At 35.4% G+C, this 24,512-nt stretch overlaps 4 protein-coding genes and 1 pseudogene across 4 annotated transcripts in view; 1 reads left to right on the top strand and 4 right to left on the bottom strand.

Moving 5' to 3' along the window:
- Positions 1 to 1,290: 1,290 nt before the first annotated feature.
- LOC116136065 (protein DSS1 HOMOLOG ON CHROMOSOME V-like) lies at positions 1,291 to 2,152 on the bottom strand. Its single transcript, XM_031421781.1, has 2 exons — positions 1,907 to 2,152; positions 1,291 to 1,623 (listed from the first exon to the last, which is right to left on the bottom strand). The coding sequence occupies exons 1-2, from the start codon at positions 1,995 to 1,997 to the stop codon at positions 1,493 to 1,495; spliced, it is 222 nt and encodes a 73-aa protein (XP_031277641.1). The 5' UTR covers positions 1,998 to 2,152; the 3' UTR covers positions 1,291 to 1,492.
- Positions 2,153 to 3,596: 1,444 nt separating this feature from the next.
- Positions 3,597 to 5,930, bottom strand: LOC116136045 (U-box domain-containing protein 19-like). The gene has a single exon (XM_031421767.1). The coding sequence runs from the start codon at positions 5,891 to 5,893 to the stop codon at positions 3,836 to 3,838; it is 2,058 nt and encodes a 685-aa protein (XP_031277627.1). The 5' UTR covers positions 5,894 to 5,930; the 3' UTR covers positions 3,597 to 3,835.
- A 3,048-nt stretch (positions 5,931 to 8,978) lies between these two features.
- LOC116135665 (aldehyde dehydrogenase family 2 member B4, mitochondrial-like) lies at positions 8,979 to 13,590 on the bottom strand. The gene is made up of 11 exons (XM_031421386.1): positions 13,442 to 13,590; positions 12,786 to 12,920; positions 12,515 to 12,657; positions 12,270 to 12,423; positions 11,960 to 12,189; positions 11,000 to 11,089; positions 10,575 to 10,748; positions 10,356 to 10,493; positions 9,757 to 9,894; positions 9,606 to 9,667; positions 8,979 to 9,423 (listed from the first exon to the last, which is right to left on the bottom strand). Exons 1-11 carry the CDS (start codon positions 13,515 to 13,517, stop codon positions 9,150 to 9,152), a joined length of 1,614 nt encoding a protein of 537 aa, XP_031277246.1. The 5' UTR covers positions 13,518 to 13,590; the 3' UTR covers positions 8,979 to 9,149.
- A 3,237-nt stretch (positions 13,591 to 16,827) lies between these two features.
- Positions 16,828 to 19,637, bottom strand: LOC116136635 (annotated as a pseudogene).
- Positions 19,638 to 22,029: 2,392 nt separating this feature from the next.
- LOC116135676 (spermidine synthase 1-like) overlaps positions 22,030 to 24,512 on the top strand; it is a 43,191-nt gene continuing 40,708 nt past the window's right edge. Inside the window, exon 1 of the mRNA XM_031421397.1 lies at positions 22,030 to 22,078. Within this exon, the coding sequence (XP_031277257.1) occupies positions 22,072 to 22,078 (7 nt within the window). The 5' untranslated portion in view covers positions 22,030 to 22,071. The remainder of the gene's footprint in view (positions 22,079 to 24,512) is intronic.

The following is a 24,512-nucleotide window of genomic DNA, read 5'->3' as shown; positions in this document are numbered from 1 at the left end:
TATAGCATGACGGTCGCACTCCATCCAAAAATGATTTGTACGTCCTTTTAAGTGACCTGTAGCGTAGTCTTGAAAGTGCATTTGTCTAGTGTTTTTTTTTGGGGTTTATTTTGTAAACTATTACAAACTAAGATCGGCCTGGCAAGAGAAATTAGCCGTGTGGACATACATATAGTATACCATGATTAGAATCCACCAAATTTGTGCTGTACCTGCTTAGTAAGCTTCTCTCATTGTCTTTCCTCAAAGAACAGCAACGTAAGGCCTCATTATGTTCAAGTATGAATGATTGTGCTGCTCTTATTATTACAGAATATAATCCCAGTGGGTCTTGACCAGGATTAGCCATTTCAATCATAATGCTACATTATTTCGCACAACTATATAATGAATAATTCCCACAAAGATGACATTTCTTATAATAGAAACCCTCAAGTTAACAGTACATGAAAGAACCGTACAAAACAGTGCTGTTACAAGGCATTGATACAATTTTATCTTCCAATAGCTATAGAACCTCATCTAAACAAATAAGATTTTTAGGCTGATTATTCATGCCAGCACTCAGCTTTTCACAGGCTCAAGCAGACTATCCTATTGTAGTTTTCAAATATGGATATCAATAAAGAAGCTTAAGGAGAGATCTTTGCCTCGCGTGGATTGGCAACAAAACCATATATTCAATGAATATTATGTACACACTATTACGTATAATCAAGTAAACCGGAAGAATGCATGTTCCATGTGTAGCCAAGATGAAAAACCTTGCCATAACTCGGCCTTTCTCTCATATTCTAACAATTTAAAATGAAATCCAGCTGACATAAATACAGAGAATGACCTTGGGGTAAAAAGGATTTAGAAGGAAAAAAAAAATAAGTTTCTAAACCTTATTCAAGAAAATACATAGCATTCGCCCATCACTCTTACTGGCTTAGGTACAAAATTCATATTTCAATCTACCCCACACCTTCCAACATAACATAACATGCAAAATCACACAGATCATGCCTCCATATTAAACTCTTTCATACCAAACAGTCACATAATAAACAAATTAAACAAGTTTGCCTAAAAGAACAAAATACTAGTGCACAAAAACAAAGACACAGACCAGCGAAACAATATTTAGAAACTAATGCAACAACCAGCCACAATAATGTGGTTGGGGGACGGTATTTTGACCATTCTAAGTATCACCTTAGACAGCAAATATCCTTCTGCATCAACATGTGCACAAACAACCATAAGATCCATTCATTGCATGCACCTAAACAAACAGTCAAAATCCCACCCAAAATCAAAGTGCATATAAATCTAACAAGGTTTAGAAATGACTTCACAAAATCATAACATTTTGTTCCACACTAACAGTTTGCACTAAGCTTCTAAATTTCAATGAATTAAAAGGTCATACACGTTTTGCAGACAACCATATGAAAAATAAAAAGCTTCATCTCGAGTTGAAACAACAGAAGTTACTAAAATCGGCTCAGTTCTTCTCGGTGTTGTTCTCCAGTTCCTTCCTTAGCTGTTGAGAGAAATCATCATTGACATCATCATCATCCCAATCATCTTCCCACTGCTGTGTTATATCATTCCCTTCTTCCTTATCATCCCACTCTGTCAAATTCATTATAAATACAAAAAAATTAAAAAAAGTAAACAACAAATTCAGCATTCCAAATTTCAAATCTCAAACTAAACGCTAAGAACCAACATTAAAACTACAACAGACAAAGGAAATTTCTAGACAGATGGCATGCCTTAATGTAAATTTCAAGATAAAACCTAAACTAGTAAGCAAAGACAATATAATCTGCTAATGCAGAATAATAAAATTTCTCTTGTAATTGAGGCAAATATCGAACTCTTGAAATGAAAGAAATAGGAAATCGTGTTATACCCTCGTTAATTTCAAACTCTTCAAACTCATCGTCATCTTCGAACAGATCGATCTTAGCATCTTCAGACACTGTCTTTGGTTCAGTCGCCATTACTATGCTCACAGCAGACACAAACACTTGCTATGAAGAAAAAAATAACTGCTGACGATCAACTAAGAATAAGGGTTTAGTTGACTGTGCTACAAAGTTCTGGTTCAGACGGGAATTATATCCAGGTTTAATTGGAAAAGAAGAATAAGGATAATTACTGAAACGATGGCGTTCCGTAATACCGCAAAATTTTCGGTTTTTTTTTTCTTCTTATATATAATAATTATGTAAATTCTTTTTAAAATAAGGGAATAAGACAAATCTTCATTACATTATTGAAATTAAATTTTTTTAAAAGGATTTTAAATAAATTAATTACGTGATGTTTGTTTAACAAAATTCTATTTTTGTTCGATTAGTAAAAACAAAACTCTCTTTTGGTTTTATGTTTCCTATGCTCATTTTAGATTTTGTAAATTATTTTATATTATTTCAAATGATCTCTTTTAAAATTATATATCATGTAAAATGGCAAAAATATATCTTATTGACATAAAATTTAAATTATTTATTTGGAGTGTTGAGGTGAAATTTTTTTTAATCATAAAAGTAATGAAATTCACAATTTAGATAAGCCACCATCATGGTAATGCTATTTTAAACTATTTATCGATTATTTTAAAGGCCGAACGACTTATACCTACCCAAGGTTTGGCGAAACAACAGAATAATATCCAAAAAGTTTCAAAATGACAAATAGATACCTTTCGTTAGTGAAAATACTAGAATGCCCTTTGAGAAATATTGGTCTATTTTTTAAGTTACTTTAGTCACCTTAAGTTTATTGATTCCATCAAATACCCCCAGAAAAAGTTTAAAAATTAACAAAAACACCCCCACCCACCCATACTTGTCAGATTCCGACGGTCACCACCGTAAATGGCCAGTAATTCACCGATCTGGTCTTTTCCGGCTAGATATACAGTGGATCTGGCCGGAAAAGACCAAATCTGACGTGAAAATGTCAGATCTAGCCGGAAAGTTATGGCTAAAGAACTGCTTCGCCATCGTTGACAGATAACGACGACCACATCTTTGGCCGTCAAGATGGAGTGTTACGGCCATCGACGACCAGATCTAGCCTTTTCTGGCCATATCTGTGATGGATCTGGCCATCGATGAACTACTGGCCATTTCTGGTGATGGCGTAGACCATTGTGACAGATTCCGACGGTGGCCGTCGGAATCTGGCAAGTATGGGTGGGTGGGGATATTTTTGTTAATTTTTAAACTTTTTTCTGGGGGTATTTGATGGAATTAATAAACTTAAGGGGACTAAAAACAATTAAAAAAATAGATTAATATTTCTCAAAGGACATTCTAGTCTTTTTCCTAATGGAAGATACTCTTTTGGGTATCAATCTATCATTTCTCCAAACCTTGGGTAGGTGTAAGTCGTTTCCCCTATTTTAAATGGAAGAAAAACGACTTGCCATGTACATTGAAGGTTGGTGGACCACTGATCGTCACCATTTGCCTAACAAAATACAAATAATTGAGTTTTCTGCAGATAGAGACACAAAAACTGTGGTTAATCTGAATTTGGATTACTCGAACATGAGAAGGAAGAAATTGAAGAATCAAACTAGTACTATATAATTGAATTCATATATCACACATCTTTTTTATTTATTACTTGAAAAATGATCAAACCACAAATATATGTTTTGTGTGTCTCTGCATTTACTAGGCAGACTAACATGGTACAATTAGCTCTTGAAAAAACTGAGCTAATCATCAAATAGGGAAAACAATAAAGTATATATATCTACGCACCATCTAGTATAATACATGTATTTACAGCAGAATGGATCTAAATTCTAAAACAATTAATTTAGCTACCTGACATGAAGTGGTCGTTCATGTCGAACTCTAGAACCCATCAAACCAGAAGAGTTTGTTTCATGGAATTTCTGTAGAATTTTGATGAGCGAGCGTGCCTTTTTGCTTGCATGAGATGAGCCATCTGTTATGAGAGAATACAGTGAAGGCATCAGTGAAGGGTCCTTGGCTAAAATTGCTATCACCTCTTCACCGGCATTGCTGCACAAGGACAGTAGTGTCGAGACACAATACTCCTTCCCCGCTCGAGATGTTAACGATTGCAATAGCCCCACAATTACAGGCAAAGCTGAAGTCTGAAGAATTGTGAATGTTCCTTCAATACTCTCAGCTAAAGCTGCAATGACTGCTAGTGAATCTGTGATAAGTTCAGCTTTATATGAGGAAGCTAGAATATCAGCCAGCACTTGAACAGTACCAGAAGCGAGCACTCTTTCATGGTTTCTAGGATACAAAAGCAGCCCGAATATTGTAACCACTGCATTCTTCTTTCCACAATTTGTACCATCCTTGATCAGCTCCACAAGACCTGGGATCGCCTGTGGTGTTTCTCCGATCAACTTTCTATACCCCTTGACGGAAGACAAATAAAACAATGTAGCAGCTGCTATCTGCCGTGCTTCCAAACTTAGGCCTGATTTGAGCACTGCAAGTATCTCTTTCAGTCCCCCATATTCAACTATCACTTTCTTGCCACTAGTGTGCTTTGAGAGCTTCAATAAAGCAGCTATTGCATTCTCTTCTAGTTGTACAGACCGATCGGACGAAGATAAAAGAGATAAAAGAGGTGGGATTGTGCCTGCTTCAACCAAACAAGACCTATTGAAAATGTTTGATTTCGCCAACAAACGAATTTCGTAGGTAGCCTTGTTTTTCTCTTCATTTGTTCCCAAAAAAAGCCTTCTTGCAAGAAATTTTGATAGAAGTTTCATAGCTTCAGCGGCCGGAGGACTACCCGGAAGAATCGTCCTCGTTATGTCACGACTTTCTCTACCGGTTTTAGCAAGCGTAATGCGGTTATCTGCACAAAACTGCTGAATAAGTTTTCTCAGAGCTGTATTGGGGACCAACTCTGTGTTTGTTAGTTTCTCCCCCGTTTTGGGACACATCATATTCCCTGCTTTGAGCCACCTCTGAATCGAAGATCGATCATAAGTCTGTCCGGTAGATACTATCACTGGATCAGTCATTAACTCGAGTGAAATGGGACACCGGAAGTCCTCAGGATTCAAGCAACTAAGCGTCTCCAAATTGCACCTGACTTCAGTTTGATCATGGTTTCGGTAATCTACAGTATCGAAAATAACTACTCTACAATAGCTCATGAACCCCTCTAAACTACTTAAAAACGGGACCTCCCTCTCTTCAAAAACAGAGCTTTGCGTAGCTATAATTTCTTCCAAGAACTTGATTTCCTTGTGACAATCACTCCAGCTTCTAATATCAAGATAATCAAGAACCCACTTCACAAACTCCAAATCAGGCTGAATGCCCTTCTCAAAATATTTCAATATTGTAAGAACTCGTTTCATGGCTCGTTCATCATCTTGGTCAAGCTCAAATTTTGCCTTCCTCGCCTGCTTGGCTACCAACTCGACTAATTCCTTCACTTCGCCACAAACATCTATTAAATTCAGTGGTAAAATATCCAGGGCCGTAGAGATTGCCCGAATTAATACACGAAATTGAGCAGCAATGAACTGAGACTTCATCAGAATCCAGAGCTTAGCGCCTTCTCTCGTGCAATCTTCCATCAAGAATTGAACTTTTTGAAAGGTAAGGTGAAGCTCAGTGAAGCAAAGACCAACTGAATCCGGAAGACTCCATCCACGGTCCCGAATCTCCTCGAAGAATATCAAAAGAATTCCTATCATGCGAATAGTTTCACGGGCATTTCTTCGTTGAGTTGCAAATAACTTAGACTGGTAATTGCATAAGGTGTGAGAGAGAGTTATTAAAGAACCGAGAAGGATCGCCGGAGAAATTCTCTCGCAAGGGTGAACCGCTGGAAACGACAAAATCCGGCGATTGAGTTGATCTGACTTTTTAATCATTGCAGAGGAAACAAAAAAAACAGAGCGAGTGTTTTTACAACTTTGGTTTTGAACGTGAAAACGAAGAGATGGTCCAAATATAGAAGGGGGGAGTGGAGTTAAGATTAACTAGAAAAATCATAGGGGACACGTGGCAATAATTATGCAATCGGGCTTGCTGAGTTGACTGGGAAGAGCACGAGTGGATTGGATTTGGCACTAGATTTTAGTAACACGTGTCGAGGGACACGTGCAGATCCTAGATTGGCCAGGTGCTTTCTTGGGTCCCGGGTAAAACTCGATTTGGATATATTTTTCGGGTTGTATGGAGATATTTGTCATTTCGTATAGTAATGCTTAGTGGGTCCCAGAAACCGACTGGAAACGTGGTCCTATGAGAAATTGCCATGTTAGACGGGGAAATAGGCATGTCTGAATGTTGAAAATCAACTGGATTTAATTCGTGAAGTAAATTAATTACGTGTCTTTTTCTGTATGACGAAGAAAACTTTGACAATAATTAGATTAGTAATTAATTATGACTGCGACTAAGATATTGTATAAATTCACAGTAGAAAGCTCACGTTTAATTAATTTATTATAAGAATTCAACGGATGAAAAAAGTTATTTGGCCAACAGTAATAACGAGACTGTAACAATGAATTGGTAATGTCAACATCAGATTTGTTGATATTTTTAATGCGGGGATTTTGCATAATGGATAAGTTAATGTCAGAAGGTGAGAGGTCACTTGACTGAAGGTCTTTATCTCTGGCAAAATCTAAATCTGATTACGTGTAATAAATACTTGGAAATTTCATTAATCTTTGGCCACAAATTAAATTAATAATTTTTCTCGTATGAAGTACGTGGACCAATGATTTCATGACTAATATCACGCGCTTACGGTTTTCTAATACGTTCATGACAAATTATAAGAAGCCATGAAAAGGCCCACGAGGGACTTTCCATGAAAGCAAGTCTCGAATTATTATCCATGAAATCCAGTTTTGGGGGTTGCCGACATGTTTAATACAGAGATTGATTTTGACAATTAGCGGCAACATGTTGCGAAATCGAATGATTAAAGGACTTGTTAAAAATATACTGTTCATTGTGTGTAAAAGTTAAGTTGATTTGGAACCAAATGGGAATGGACGTCACGTGCCCGTTAATAATTGATTCAAACATAAGCCGAGTGCATTTCTGTTTCAGACTCCATTTAAATTTTAAAGTACGTAACACTTGTCCTTCCCATTCCAAAAGGACTCCTAAAACCTTAGGCTCACTCGGATCATCCTGGGCCAGCCTCGGATTAGTTTAGGCCCGAGTTATTGCAATCCGACTGGGCCTAGACGGGGACTTTAGATCCGCGTTTAATATATGAATTATAATTAGAATATTTTGTAAAATATCAAGGAGGTGTTTGGTTTCGGGGTTATCCCTCGTTATTGAGTAATGGCATCTTAAATTATCATGTTTGGTTATCAAGTAATATAAGATTCTAATAATCTTTCAAAACCAATCGTAATTATTGCTGATTATACAGGTGATAATCTGAATATTTTTATTTTCTAAGGTGTTTTGAAAAAATCTCAAATGTAGCGGATTAAAAGAAATTATTCAAATAATAATAATTATAATAATCTTATATTACTATTTAAAAAGGAGAACAATTTAGTAATCTATATAACATATCTACTAATTTACTTTTTCCAATCAAACATAATAATACAACATACCCACCAATTTATTCCAACCTAACCAACCATATTTTTCTAAACATTCTTAATAATCTTTAAAGTAATTTATCTTTACGTTAATTTAACATTCCTAGTTTTACAATATTTTCTGAACTATACGCACCCTAAGTATTATTTTATATGATAAAACCCAAATCTAAGTTTAGGTTTTTAGCATATTGTAGGGGTAGGGATGCCATTGCCACCCCTACTTCTAAGTTGTAATTTTCATCTCATTTTCGATAATTCAGGCACGAGTAAACGACATGTTCCCACCCAAGGTTTGATGAAATCCCAAGTTGGTACGCCAAGTTCTATTTATTTCATATTCCCACCCTTAAGGTAACGGGAAATAGTTAGATATAACGGCTCAGGGGTAAATTGGTCATTTTATAGAGGAGGCTCACATTAGCAGATCGCAGCCCTCGAAAAAGTTCCGACGCACGTTAGCCAACCTCACCACTGACGTTTTCACCCTTTTCCGACGATTCTTCCACCCAAAATCACTCTTGTCACCACCATTCGAACCCTCATCCTCCCTTCTACAAAACCATCCCCTTGATAACCCCTTATCACTCACCGATCGCCAGCCACAACAGCCACCACATGCGGCTGCTTTTCGTCGATCTCTACCAGCGAAGGACCACTAAACGGTTGCTGGGACATAGGGGTTTTGTAGATTAGGAGATGTTGGTTGTAGTGGTGACGTCGAATTAGATTTTCATCGCCAGAATCGACCGGAATCCAGCAAAGAATGACGAAAACCTAACCCTGACGGCACCGTCGATTGGAGAGGTCAATGAGTAGGGAATCAGAGGAGTTTTGGATGACAGACGATGGGGAAGATGATGGAGGTGACCAGGGGTTTCGCCATCATCGGAAACAACCCAGATCCGGTGAAAATTGAGACGGTGCGCAGTCACTGAGGGTGTAATTGAAGTAATTTCAAAATAAGATGGTTAATTTTATAATTTTAGTAATTTAGGGGCTAAAATATAATTATTAATTTAGGGTTAAGGGCATTATGATAATTACACCCTCACAACCACAAAAACTGTTAACAGTGTTATTTTAAGGGTGGGAATATAGAATAAATAAAACTTGACGTACCAACTTAAGATTTTGTCAAACCTTGGGTGGGAACATGTCGTTTACTCTTCAGGCAACCCTATAGGCAACTCTCCCTTGATAGAATTGGGGATTTAAGGATTCGATGATGATATATATTGATATCATCTTGAATTATTATTGTATTATCCATTCTAAAAGCTTAATTAGACGCATAAGCACGTGCAATGACAAATAGTTATTTAACATAATTTATCCGCATTAATTACGTTATTTAAACCAGGAAGATGAGAGATACAACACCATTCATATATACTCAATCAAACTGTCCTTTGAGCAACCAAGTGAAATGAGCTAGTTCTCTTAAGGATATGGTCACTTACTGCATAATTACAACCATACTTTCTTATGATATTACCGTTCTGAGCAGTGAAGCTAAGGCAAGGACATGGTGAAACTCAAAAAACTATAACCACGCTGGATTTTTCAGAGGAGTAACAACTGCCTTCACTTGCAAGTAATTGTGAAGGCTATAGATTCCCTTTTCCCGGCCGATGCCACTCATCTTGTATCCACCAAATGGTATCGCAGCATCAAACACATCGTAGCAGTTAATCCAAACAGTCCCAGCCCTCAATGCCCGCATCGCTGTGTTGGCAGTTTCTACACTCTTGGTGAAAACTCCAGCAGCTAGACCATAGCGTGTCGTATTTGCCCTTCTTATCACATCATTGATATCCCTGATAGAGATCAACATATTACAAGATTACTGTCAAGTGTCATGGAGATGGTCTTATTTAATCATTCATGACCACAACATTTATACTTAACATCCAATCAGCTATACCATTAGTTTTGATAATTATGATGAGATGCCTTTAATGAAACTGATGTCAAAATATAACAAATGGTTTTTACTCACTTGAACTTCAATATGGATTGCACTGGGCCAAAGATCTCATCCTGTGCTATCAACATATCGTCCTATTTTATTAAAATGTAATCAGCACGTTAGATATAATCACATGAAAACATATGTTCAGAGGAAATTATAGGAGATAAATGAATAGTACCTGAACATTTGAGAAGACAGTAGGCTGAACGAAGTATCCTCTGGTGCCAAATCTGTCACCTCCGCATTCAAGGGTTGCATTGCTTTCAATGCCTGACCTTATGTACCTAAGGACCTTCTGGAACTGCTCTGAGTCGATCTGAGAGTTTGATAGGGTTTATTAGAGGTATCACTTTGCAACTCAAGTACTTGATGTAAATTTATAGTTACACTGAATTGGATGAAGAGGACATATATGTATAGTTTCATAAAACTTTCTCAAAACTGCAGATCAGAATTAGTATGCAGTTGTAGGGAGAGCATAATTTCCGTCTGACTGAAAGCAAAGGCATTTTAGTAGTCTTAGTGTTATGCACTCTATGTAACTATAGTCAATCTGGAGATACGATGAATGGACCCTCTCGGTGCTGACTTTTGTTGGGTAGCAGTACCCACAGTTAAGCTGAAACTGAGCCCTAGAGAAACTTCTATGAGGCTATTTCAGAGTGTCTACCACACAGCATATGAATATACTATAATTTATTGGAATAAGTCAAACATTTTACACTTATCATATTGCAAAGAAAGAAAAAGAGAAAGGGGCTGAGAGCAGAGGAGTACCTGAGGACCTTGTTCAATACCCTTCTTGAAAGGATCACCAACAATACGTTTAATGGCACGTGCCTTTGACTTCTCCACAAACTCATCATATACACGTTCATGTACATAAGTACGAGACCCAGCACAGCAACATTGTCCCTACAGGCAGCAAACTTTTATATTTTTAATGTGCTCAAATGCTGCAAATTAGCTCTACGCAGAAAATTTCACAAAAATAACCTGATTAAAGAACAAAGCAAAGTGCGCTTGCTCCACAGCATGGTCAATGTCAGCATCTTCGCATATTATGAAAGGTGATTTCCCTCCAAGCTCTAAGGTCACTGACTTAAGATTGCTTTTTGCAGCCAATTGAAGAACAATCTGACCAGTTTTGGTAGATCCTGTGAAAGCAAGCTACAATAGTAGTGGTCATGGTATTAATCACTGGGATTCTAAAAACCATGAGATAATGAAGCACGGCTCAGCTTATAATAAAACAATGCCCAATGTAAGTGGCAAATGCTCAGATTGGGTTCCAAAAGACCAGGTCGATTTGTGTCCACATAATTGATTAGGTTATCAACTCATCAAGCTATTAAATTCCCAACTTAACACCATTATGCATATAGAAATGATGAGCAAGGATGTTAAAGCTCAAAATACACCTTATCCACATCCATATGGCTGGCAAGAGCCGCACCAGCGGTTGGACCATAGCCAGAAACTATATTCAGAACACCTGGGGGAAGACCAGCCTGTGACAGGATGCAGTTTTGATTAGAAGCTCAAAAACCGTACTAAAGTGACAACAGGAAAATAGAAAAATCATGCAGAACAATAATATAGGTAGAGGAATTGCAATATCCAAACTTATTAACACACGTTTAGCATCTTCTTTCATGTTTCATTGGCAATGCATAACAACCATCCATAGTAAGACACTTTTTTCTGATTGCTTACAATTGTTTGAGCATCCCTTGATATAGAGTGTAATACGCAAGAAGGAGACCACTTCTTAAATATGATCACATAAACTCCTTGATAAAGATAATATACTATAAATATTTTAAATGCTACAATTAGGAGTGTTAAAAAAAATGTAAAAACCGAACCGAAAAACCAATTAACCGAAAAAACGATTCAGTTACGGTTCGAAAAATTCAGAAAACCAGATTTTCGGTTCAGAAAAAAATAAAAAGTAGTTAACCAAAACCGGTTTTACAAATATATATATCTTATATATTAAATAAAAATAACTATTATATATTAAATAAAAATAATAATAATATTTTTAATGTATTGTTAGTAATGGTCAATGGATATGTATAAATGTTTAATTTTTATTTGGATATATATTGTTTATATTTACAATTTAATTTAGGAAAAAATAAAAAGTTTTATAAAAAAAAAGGATTAACCGATTTGGTTTCGGTTTAGGAATTTTTCCGAACCGAAAAAACGGTTTGGTTCAAAAAAGCGGTTAATCGATTTTGAACCCCCTTACTTACAATTGTTTGAGCATCCCTTGATATAGAGCATAATACGCAAGAAGGAGACCACTTCTTAAATATGATCACATAAACTCCTTGATAAAGATAATATACCACAAATATTTTAAATTCTACCTCAAGGAACAGCTTCGCTACGTAAAGTGCGGTCAGAGGTGTTTGCTCTGCAGTCTTTAGAACAATAGTATTACCACATGCTAGAGCGGGTCCAACTTTCCAAGCAAACATGATAAGAGGAAAGTTCCATGGAATAATTTGACCAGCAACACCAATTGGTTCATGCAATGTTTGAATATGATATTTTCCATCACCAGGAACTGTCAGTCCATGGATCTTATCAGCCCAACCTAGATAATTGTAAGAGAAAATCAGTTGACACTCAACAAGAGATAATAAAGTTAAATAAAATACATTCTAGTAAACCCACCAGCATAATAGTGGAATATGCGAACCAGCATTGGTAATTCTGATTTGGCAGATTGTTCATAGGGCTTCCCACAGTTCCATGTCTCTAGAGCTGCCAGCTCATCACTGTGTTTCTCGACCAAATCAGCAAAGCGCAACAATATCCGCGACCTTTCCTGAATAAAAGGCATAGATAAACATTAAAGAAATCAGAAATCATCAGATTGCGATACAACAGCCATCCCAAAATTTAAGAAAATTTATTACATAAGCAGTCATCTTGGGCCATGGTCCCTCATCAAATGCCTTGCGAGCAGCAGCAACGGCACGGTTGATATCTTCCGCATCACCTTCAGCAACATTGGCAATCACTTCTCCAGTACGAGGATCGTAGGTTGGAAATGTTTTTCCTGAGGACAAAAGAATTTGCAGCTTTATACCACGTTCATGGCAACAGATATATTGAACCCAACCCTTTCTCGGAATAATCATTTCAAAAGAGTAATGCAAAAAATAAAAAATAAAAATAAGGCATTACCTGATGCTGCATCTACAAATTGCCCATTGATTAGATTCTGAGTGTAATTTATTTGAACAGGTGGAGTGATTGGCTCCTCAAGTACAGCAGCAGTGCTAAACCTGCTGATGCCTCTTCCCCTGCAAGAGTTTTTTCCTGAGAAGTTTAAATATTGTAAACAAAGTGAGTTCTAATATAAAATTCAAAAGAAAACTCCATTAGTTTTCTTTGAAGAAATACACATAGTAAATAAGAAGGAAGAATGGAGTAAAAAATCTCTAATTTTATGTTGTCAGGTCTTGATTTTACCATTTCTATTGAATAATGAATATACTAATCAGTCGAAGATGTATCCCAAACAGTTCTACCAGTCCTTGGTGAACTTCTACCAGATTTCAAACAATAATTTGTTTTAATTTCTTTTATAAAGTCCACCGAAAATTAAGAAATAAAATAAACTAGTAATTAAGCAACCAGACAATCCAAAGCAATAATACCATGATATATTTTCCTTTCTTTTGTTTAGTTAACCAAACAGAGGGTATATCAGATTTATCTTGCATGTATAAATTAAGGCGACACAGCTAAACTCCCAATGGTGAAACCATGAAGTGACAAACAGAAGGCTGTCACCAATTAAAAGAAAAGACAGAAAAAGAGCAAAGCAAGGTAGTCACCTAGAGAGTGAAGCAGCGAAGGAGAAGAAGCACAGAGTGTACGAGAGAGCAAGGAAGAGATTCTGCGAGCTGCCATGGCTGAACCCTGAAAACTGGGAGGCCTAACTCTTCTTCAGTCTGTTTTATGCTAAAGCTTGCATAAAAAGATAAAAACATTAAACAAAACAAACACCGGTCTATCTCTTCAGCTCTCAAACTCTTACCATGACCTTTGAGTGCGTCACTTTTTACACACACCACTCTTCTGTATCCAAAATTGTTACCTATATTTATTTATTATTCAAATATCTAAAAATAATATAATGTTTGGAGCCCAAACTGCACCTTTCAAAAAGGGAGAACACAATTTCCCACCCAAGGTTTAGTGACACGTCACTTTCTCACCCATCAAATTTTAAAATGATATTTTCTCATCTTTTATTTAGTTTTATTGTGTTTTTTATTAATATTTTATTAAAAAAACAAAAAAATTCTTAAATATTTTACTTTATAAATTTTTTTTATTTTTTAATTAGTTAAAACGTTAACTATTAAAAATTAAAAAAAAAATAGTTAACCCCACTTAAAAAGTTAAGAGTAATGTTATAAAACTGTTTAAAGTTAAATAATCTTAATATTTATTTATATGTCATCAATATCACATTACTATTATTTATAATATTTTTTATTTTTATTAATTAACATAAAAATTGATATTCTTAATTAATTAAATAAATAAATAAAAAATACATCTTTATATTTGAACTAATAAATAATTAAATAAAGATTTTAAATTAATTAAATTTTAATTTATAATAAATTAGTTAAAAAATAAATTATTTAAAAATTAATTAAATATTAATAGAAAGTAATAATAAAATCTAACGAAAATAGAGCACAGGTGAGAAAGGTGGTTTCATCAAACCTTGAGTGGAAAAATGTCATGTCGTTCTTCCTTTAAAAAAAAAACAAAAAAAAGGAAAAAGAGATAAGATAGTTTAGTGGCGTGAAGAAAGACGACAATTTGGCTGAAGAAAAAGATGATCACCACAAGACATAAAAACGATGTTGTTATTATCGATGGCCAGGCTCGTTTGTGGAGGCAACGTGGCCCTCGTCCTTTTCTATTAAACTCGTTTTAACAGTAAAATTATACTGTTTTTATCACTGTAAGAGATATGACAAATGAGATGGAATAATTTGTTTTTATCTATTCTATTACGAAGTATCACGTTAAAATTATAAGAAAAGGTTTATGAGATTGAATTATAAGTAAAATATTATTTTTTTTTATTAAAGGTGTTCAGACTAGTTTATGCGTATCTCGATTATTCCTTTGAAGTGATGAAGTTACAATCGAATAAACTTTTCAGTAATCACCTTTAATAACAATTGAAAAGAATCAAATTCATGATCTTTTGAGTAATACATCCAAGAGTCTTTGTAGTTTTATCCAATCACTCAGGATAATTAAATTGAATATATTCACTAGTGAGAAAAAATTAAATAATTTTATTTATTTGTATTAGGGTAAGGTAAGGTAAGGTGTCTTAATCAATAATTTGTTTGGTAATGGCAGTTTAATTAGGATGAGAAGAGAAGTTAGAAGCGCTATTAATAGTAACATCATACCAACCCCAATTAATAATTTGATTATGGAAAACAAATCATTAAAACACCAAAGATAGGAAAAGATAACATTATTGTGCATCATTATTTGCTGTTGTGTTGCTTAAAACCAAGGCAAAGAAATAAAACTATAATATAATTTTTTATTTAAATAAATCCCCGAGAAAGAAAGAGACATGCCATTTGAAAAGAAATATGAGGATAAAATCAAATTTTATTTTATTTTTAATTCCAATTGGACGGTCATGTCATAAGAGGTTGAAAAGTAATAGATATTTTTTGCTTTAAATATCTTATTTCTATTTTACACAATCGAGAAAATGTTGTGATATTTTATTAAATGGTTCCATATCGGTGTCATCCTGATTCCCTAATACCTAAACCAAATCTTAATGTCTTTGGTCAAACTTTAGGTGCCTTCTGTTTTGGACCTGCAGACTGCAGTAAGGCGCGCTATTTTAAGAAAACAGACCCGCACCCCCACGGGGTCCGCTATGTCATTCACTTTCTTTTTTTTCCTTTTGATTTAAAAAAAAAAAATCCAGTGCAACGTCCACAAAACAGCCTAAAATGTTTAATTTATCGACACTACGCTCTAGCTTGTTGCAACTTGCACATGTTAGCTCGACTTTCATTTCACCTCTTATTTACATGGCCTTCTTCCATTGATTACTATTTTTTTTCACCCAAATAATAGTCTAAGAGACTTTCTCACCCGGAAGTTTTTAAAATGTCATCTTATAATTTAAATTTATATTTCGTTTTTGATTTTAACATTATTGTAATCCTACATCATCACTATTTTTTTTTCGATCTTCACTCACCAAAACCTTTCAAACCTTATTCTCATTGACACCCCCATTCGCTGGTAATCGAACGATTAGAGTTTACACCGATGTCTCTTCTAAATCAAATTTTAATTAATCTTAATTACTAAAATCTAATATTCCATCACCGAAAGATTTATCGGCCTTCTCTCTTCAAAAGTCTTAATATGTTAGATCAATTTTGGTTTTTATTTGTCATTAAAATATAAATTTTAGTAATAAAATAATATTTTAAAAATTTATAGATGAAATAAATTATTAAAATATAAATTTTAATAATAAAATAGTATTTTAAAGCATGCATGTAGCACCAATAATTTAGGAAAAAGTCCATCAAAACTTTAATGAAAAATTATTGACCCACTTTGAAATTTTGACGTGACGTTTAAACTACCCACCACAAGTGACAATCAAGCTCAGAGGAATTTTACCAGATCTGTTCATGACCATTTAAAATGATACAGAGAAACCCAGAAATTCAAAGAAACCTCGTCATGATACAGTGTCCATGATTATTTTTTTTTTTTCCCTTTTGCGTGTGGAACCGTATGCAAAGCAGTATCCTCTATCTTTCTTTCCTGTTTGTTACTTTCAAGTGAGTGTGAATGTCTTTTTTAAGTTCAATAATAATTAATGTAAATTCAGACTTGATAAGTGTGAACGAAACAGGCCAAGAAGATAGTGTATGTCCACAGTCGTATAACATTTTTCTGATGGATGACTATTCTTCATTTCCAGTTTTTTCATTGAGTTGAAAGAACAACTCTGAAATTCCTGACTCTTATAGCTCAGAAGAGGGCAAAGTGGAAGGAAAGATAATAAGACTAAAAATACTTGCATATCCTGAATTCAGTAACAGATTAAATTGAAGTTCTCAAATATTCCGAAAAACTCGTTGTCAATTTGTCTTCTATTTATGGTATAATTGTTTCTTGTAGAGGATCAACAATCTTACTGGTCTTTAGAGAAATCAGGATCCTGAGCTTAAACATTTGGGCATTTTTAAGGTAGATCCATCAGGGTCATAATCTGACAACCTCCTGCTAACCTCTTGTGCTACTTAATCTAGAAGAAATACTCTACCACTAAGTACTCTACCAGTAAGAGTGGCATTGACTGCACTACCCTCCACTGACATGTCCTCTCGGCAGCAGAACACTATCTTCATTACTTTCTTCAGGAGTTTCATCACTGTAATACTCCTCTTCAAATAAGCCCTCCTCCATAGCCAACTCCATCGCCTCCTTCTTTTTATAGCGTCTCCATGCAATTTGTATAAATAAGCTCCCCAAGCCCTCCCTGGTGAGAGTAGTATCTGAAAGCATGCTGAGTTTCTTGCTATTAAGGCGCTTAATTGGCCTGCAACAAACTTAAGGTCTTCAGCTCGAAGTGCGAAGGCCTCAACTTCATTATGGACCTGACTGTTCTAGTTGAATAGGAAGATTGGTGTAGAGTTTGGCATCAAGGCCCATGTCAGTAATTCTTCACCACAGAAGTCACCAATTCTGAGAACAATAGAATTGTAAATCCTACCCTTCCTCCATTGGTTGTGGAGCTCTCTACTTGACCTCTAATGATGAAAGCATCTCGCTCACCGGATCGCCTTCTCGAATAAGGAATGTTCTCTGGTATTCAAGGATGAGTAGAGACGTTCACATATGGCATCTAAGAGCTGCGGATCCATTTGTGCAAAAAATGGAACCTGAATAAACCATTGGATTGGATATATGAATTAATAACCTCCGGAAGAGTTCCCTTTTCAGCTACTTAATGGCACAAGGCATAGGACTTACACTTGAACAAAAGCTAGACAGAGATGCCTCTGAATTTGACCCCTAAGATCCAAAGGTAAAGAGCCCAAAATGGATTCTTCATCAGCTCCTCTTGTGGCTAGCCATTTGTATTGCACAAACCGGCGTACCCGTTCTTGCAGCTCTTGGGGCAATTGCCGGTGCCTCATCCACTCTTCTGTATCTTTTCTTCTAACCCTCCACCCTCTAGTCTAGCGTTTGTGGATTGCAAATACGTCTTTAAGAAGAAAAAAAATTATCAAATCAGACTAATTAAACACTGAGAGCATCTTGTCTAGAACTCTACTGATTTTTCCATACCTGCATTTTGCCTATGAATGTGAGAACAGAATTAGACCACCAATGCGACAACAATGCTGAATATTGTTTCACCCGTAAGTACTCGTCTCAAGATTCTGCCCATAGCAACTCACACACAGAAATGGTTGAAATTGTATTACAGTCAAAACATCAAATTTAATATTTCTATACCATTTTCTATTAATTAGTATAAGAAGCAAGATAACAGGGACTCCTCTCTTCATAATCTTTTTAGAAATAAAATCTAAGGTGATTCCTGGTTTTTTCGTATAGCTTTAATAACAAACCGGATTTCGATGATTTAAAACGAAGGATGTAATTATTTGAGAATGAAGACTGAATATCTCTTGGATAAACATAAATTAGAATGTTGAATTGAGAAAGAAAGTTACAACAGAAGTTTTCCATGAGATTTTCCCTGTAACTGACCATATACCTCAGCGTTTTTAAACCCCCACCAGAGGCAATAAAATATTTTTAAGAAAGTTGATTCAGCAACATCTTATTAAAAGCATCAGCGTATATTCCGAACTGAAACTTATCATCATCTTTAGCATCACAATTGCGGAGCACCATAGTGGCCTTAAACCAAGCTCGCGTTCATGTTTGTACTTAGTTTCACAGTCAGAAAAGAAGCAATACAAGGCTGAGCGTTGGTGATATTACTCTCCTTTTGACATTCGATAGACCAGCACTCATACTGCCGCTGCATAGAAACAAATACCATACAGCTCCAAGAAGCTGCACCGAAAATTTAAATCAAATAACAGAGACAAATGATGATAAACGGGATATTAGAAATTGAATATATAAATGCTCACATGGCTCATAAGCATGTACATAGGAGATTGTAACAGAGCCTGACCACGGACTTTTGGCCACAATTCCAGCCGTTTTAATAATCCGTCTGTTAAGAGGAATATAATTGAAATTCGGAACATATTGAATCAGAACAATGAGAGAAGATGTGTTTGCATATTCAGCTGTTTGTATATGAGTACTGAATTACGAACCAGATGACAAGCTGCATTTCAAAGCAACGCCAAGTAAATAATATTATTTAACAAATCTAAAATTCCATTCTGTGAAATAACCTGTGGGAGGAGGGCTGCAGCTAAATCCATAGCAAATTCAGACTTCAAGTGCGGCTGGCAATCTTTTTTGGATCCTTGACGAGCTCTCCCCTGCCAAAAACCCTGGAACTGGGTGCCACAAATGCTGTTCTGAACTTGATAAAAATGTGCGAGAGAAAGAATGCGTCCGTCACTGTCCTAAAGAAGGACCCCGATGCCTAAATTGAGATCGATGGTCAAGCAATCGTTGCGAGATGGTAAAAAGATACGAGGGTCTAAATACAACGCTACAGCAGATCACCAGAAAAATGGTTCCATTTTGTGATAAAGTCCTTTGTGGGTCGTGGATTCGGTTCCACCAGGACGCGTTGGCTCGGCGAGGGAGAAGGTCTTGTGCAAATTGTACAAGCTTATGTTATTATTCATCTTGCTTCACCGTCATTATTTATGTGGAAATCACCGAAGAGGAAAGCTCTTCTGATTAAACGATCAAACCAGAGAGAAATTGTACAAGAACATTATCTACTGCACACATGGCTTCTGGATCCATCATGCATGTGTTTGTTTCAATTTGCATTGCGAGATTTCTGGAGAATCGATGATTACCACGAGGATTTCGCCTCGAATTATAACTTAAAACTATAAGAAACGCGCGGCAATTTAAAGATAACTGAAGTAGTAATTTCATTCATTTTACAAGATTCCTTCACCTCCCTCAACTTTTTCCTAATTTTAAGACCCCCTTTACTTTGAAAATTAATTTCTCACCTCCCTTGAGATCTCCTGACCTTAACAACCAAAACCTAAGGCTAAGGAGAATCAACAAAATTACCCCTTTTTGTGCATGACCTCTTAGACGACCAGATTTGGGTCACCTTTCCTCCACCCAAACCAGGATCTAACAGTTGAGCCTGCCCCACGTGTCGCTCCACATCAGATACTTCCCTAATAAGTATATCAATATTAAGCATAGTGTTCAGACTTAAGCATGGGAGGGATTGACTCAGATCCGATTACAAGGGATTATGCTTGTAATCTATCCCGTACAACAACTCCTAGCCATTATCAGACGGTGTATAAGGACTCCATCTCCATTTGAAGGAGGATGATCACAATAACAAGAAACTCACTTAGAAGAGTTTAACCTTGCCTTTACGTGTTTCCCTTGTAATCATTCTATGTGTAAAGCAAATACAAAGCAATACTATAACAGTAAACTAGGCTTGATTCATACTTGCCGAACCACTTTAAAACCTCTTTTGTCATCCTGTTATGGATTTTTTAATCCATTCCAAGTTGTTTATTCTTAATCACGCACACATCTTGCTCAGTCCCATCGAAGGTCGATGGACACCTCTGTTTGTTGCGTTTTTGCATACCAACACCCCTATACAATACTTCTTATAAAACTGGAGGCAGGAGGCTTATTCCCATTGCTATATACACATTAGGCTTATAAAGTTCGCATGATGTCTCTTCAGATGTTGTCTAGTAATTGCTAATGTGAATAACCCATGGATTAATTTTCTAGCAATAAAAGGAAATGTGAAAATAGAATTAAGATGACAAAGGTTTCGATTATTTTCAATATTAAATGGTCAAAGTAAATAAAGGTATTTATAAAAGTGAAAATGAAAAGACTTATATAAATAAACATATGAAACCATTTTTTGTCCATCCTATTTCTAAACAAACACATCTGCGCTGACTTTAACTTTAAGAAAGTCAGGACTTTTCCCCACCCAAGGTTTGCCTTAATGACATTTCCCACCTAAAAGTTTCAACTTTCTCACCCAAAATTAATATTTAGTACTACCCAAAGCCGATTTCGACAGCGAAAATTCTCTCAATTTCACCATTTGAACCTCCACTCTCTCTCTACAAAATTTCTCTCACTCCGGCATCTGATTTCTCGCCGATTGTTGACCAGTCAAAACTAGGATTTCCTGTTCTTAGCTAATTTCCATTGATTCTAACAGCGAATATTCATCGGTCACCACCATTCGATCACCAGCTTTCACTATATGAAAAACCATCTTACCCTAGCTCTGTGACTCCCCGAACGCCAATTGAGAAAGTGAAATGTGTTTTGGATATTAACGGAATATAAACATTGTGGAAAGTGGTATTTCGAAACTTTTGGATAGAAAAGTGTCATTAAGGCAAACCTTGGGTTGGGAAAAAGCTGTTTACTCTTAAAAAAACAAAACCTATTTCTAATTCTCTCTTTACACTTCATACTCATTTGACACAAAGTAAGACTTCAAGTAAAAGAACCCCGCGTACTTCGATGAATTCGTTTGTAAATTCAAGTTTATATATATATATATATATAATATAAAATAATATATATAGTACTAATATATTTCAATTAAGGGAAAAAACTTTGATTTCTTTTCTCATTTAAGGTTTTTTTTCTGTCTTCTTCATTTATACATAGTATTTTTTTATAATGCATTCATTTATTTGTTACTTAAAGAGATCCTATTTGGAATTCTTATATATGTCATGTTTATCACAATTTATTACAAGTGAAGACAAGAAAATTGATGATGGGTTATTAGAAAAGAGGAAAAGGAAAAAGTGGGATATTTGGTGTATTAATTACAGATTCTCAGACCAACCAAGATTTAATTTCTAACTCTCAATATAAATAAATATCTCTACATAAGTGCATTTACATATATAATATCTCTACATAAGTGCTCATTTACAAGTTGCTGAATACATAACTATAAATGGGAACACCAAATTAAATAATCCATATATAATTTTTCTGGTTAAATTTGTTTTACTTAAACGTTTTTGTTATTTAACCTGCCAAAACATTATCACAGGGAGAAGCGGAGAAAGAATTACTCATGGAAGAAGCAAGAGCATAGTTTCGGCTTGTAATGGTGAGTCTGCAGTTGCTGTAGTTCAGCGATTCATGCTGAAAGAGAAAAAAACGAAAGTACTCAGGAGCTTCATCATCCCACCATTCCTGGGTGGTTTGCGGAGCATTGCCCCGTATGCCAGGTCAGTGAGACAACACTAACTTTTTTCTTACTTCATCACCATCTTTGTCATCCATTTTCGTTTTGGCAATTTACTGTATAAATCATAATTCTTTTCTTTACATATATATATATATATATATCCAATGGACATCGAACTGAAATTAACATGTAGGTAATATACTTTATAAGCAACACTTCACTCTCTCGCACCAGAAGAAAATTGATTACTGATTCTCAATATTTTTTGAGCCATATATGTCAAATTTTGGATGAAAATTGTAAATCTATGGGATGTTCTTCGAAAACTTATCGTTCAGAGGATGATTGTTTGATATTTGCTGCAGTTAATCTATTTGAAGGTTTTCTGTGCACATTTCATTGTAAATTAAGTTTTTTTTGTGAACCTCCTTCTTTCCGGAAATAATTAAACTGTAAAATGAACCTATTCTGTTGTATTTTTCTATTCTTGGACTTACGTTATGTATCCTGACAACCAAATTTTTCATAACATGCATTGATCCTTTTTTTTTTTTTTTTTTTTCTCCTTTTCTTTGATAAATAACCACAAAATATGGACTGTAAAGCTGGCAAATTCAGGCTTAGCAGGAGACCTAATCATATATATGCAACTCGAAATTGCTCAAAATTTCTAAGTGATGATTTTGCCTTGTGATAGTATGATTGTTGGTATACTGAAGTTAATCAAATTGTTTGATGTATCTTGCAGCCAAGCCCACTTCTTAAAGGTAGAAAAAATTATATTTCAGGAAAGTCTGAATTCCAAGTATGATGGTGTTTGAGGTACGGATATATACATATAAAGAAATTTGATTTGGCATACTATTTTTCTAGCTTGCTATATATTAATTTGTGTATGTTCATTAATTTCAATATATTATGTATTGTCCCCTCGTTATATTATATGCAGTCATCATCATACGGCAAGGTTTTTGTTCTGGATGGAGCTCTCCAACTCACAGAAAAGGTGATTTTTCATACCAAGAAATGATTACTCCACCTTCCTCTCTGCTCTATTCCCACCCCCAAAAAGGTTTCTCTTTTATCTAATTTACAATCATTCTAAAGCACTCCCCAATCCATGTCTATATAAATACAGTCTATTGTTTAATTAGTTAGACAACAATTTTCTATCTTCCAATCAGTGGCCTGTCGTTGAATTTTCTTTTTTCTTCTTTTTTTTTTTTTTTTTATTGAATTTTTAGGTGTTGCTTTATGGGGGAGGAGATGGTGGTATCCTACGTGAAATCTCTCGACTCTTCTTCCGTTGAGCAGATTGATATTGCGAGATTGACACGATGCTGGTGAACGTGAGTATATTTTAATCTTTCAGTGTTTAAAAAAGTGGGAGACAGAGTCGTAGTTATTAATTTCAGGTGAAACACGAATCATAGGACATGATTATTCAACACCATGCCTACAGCAAAGTCAACATTAACTTTTGTTTTATTAAAATAATACACGTTGTTACTCTACAAATTCAGATTTTATATATGAGTGGGGTCATGGATTTTGTCCCAGCTGAGTAAGTTTAATTCGTCGTCTTGTATGATTTTAAAGGCACGATCCTGCGAAAGTTGTCTCTTTTGTACTCAAATTCTGACGGTGAAATTTCATATAATATAATATTGTTTCAGTGTGTATAGGAATTCTTCCCTGAAATTGCTGTTGGATACGAGGATTCTCGAGTAAAACTTCATGTCAGAGACGGTATATTCAATTTGATTGTTCGTTTCTTCTTGTTATAGCTAGCTTTTGCTCTATATTTACCCTGAAAGTTTCCTTGTTGCAAAAATGTCAGGAACTAAATTTGTGAAGTCTGTTCAAAGTGGTACCTATGATGCTATAATAGTGGATGCATTTGACCCAATAAGTAACCTAATTTCTTCCTTTATATATCATCTTCAGTTTTAATTAATTTATTAATTCGAATGTTCTCATTATCACTTAATTTGATGCAGGACCTGAAGATGACTTTTCAAAAGTTCATTCTTTGTTTGGTGCAAAAGCTCTCGCCCTGGTGGAGTGATGTGTATCCAGGCTGAAAGTCTATGGTATCCGGCACTCAGCATTGAAGATCTCGTCGCAAATTGTCTCCGATATTCAAAGGCTCTTCCAGCTATGCATGGACGATAGTTCCTACTTATCCAAGGCTTGCATGCATGCATCCTCACTCTCTTTTTCCTAATTTTCTCTGTCATTTAGTCCATTCATCTTTAGGATTTACTACTTTTTGTATAGTATTCAATATAGAGTAACATGGTTTAAATTCATCAGTGGAGTAATAGGTTTCATGCTTTGCTCTACTGAGGGTCCCTCCGTGGACTTCAAACGTCCTGTCAACCCATCGATCCAGAACAAACTTTCGGTGTGGCAAAAGAGCCACTGAAATTTTACGACTCAGAGGTAATGAATCTCGTCCTCAAAGCACATTA

The sequence above is a fragment of the Pistacia vera genome, unplaced genomic scaffold (assembly GCF_008641045.1).
Source record: "Pistacia vera cultivar Batoury unplaced genomic scaffold, PisVer_v2 Contig109, whole genome shotgun sequence".
NCBI lineage: Eukaryota > Viridiplantae > Streptophyta > Magnoliopsida > Sapindales > Anacardiaceae > Pistacia > Pistacia vera.
The sequence above is the reverse complement of the archived record's forward strand: the minus strand, read 5'-3'. Positions and strand labels throughout refer to the sequence as shown.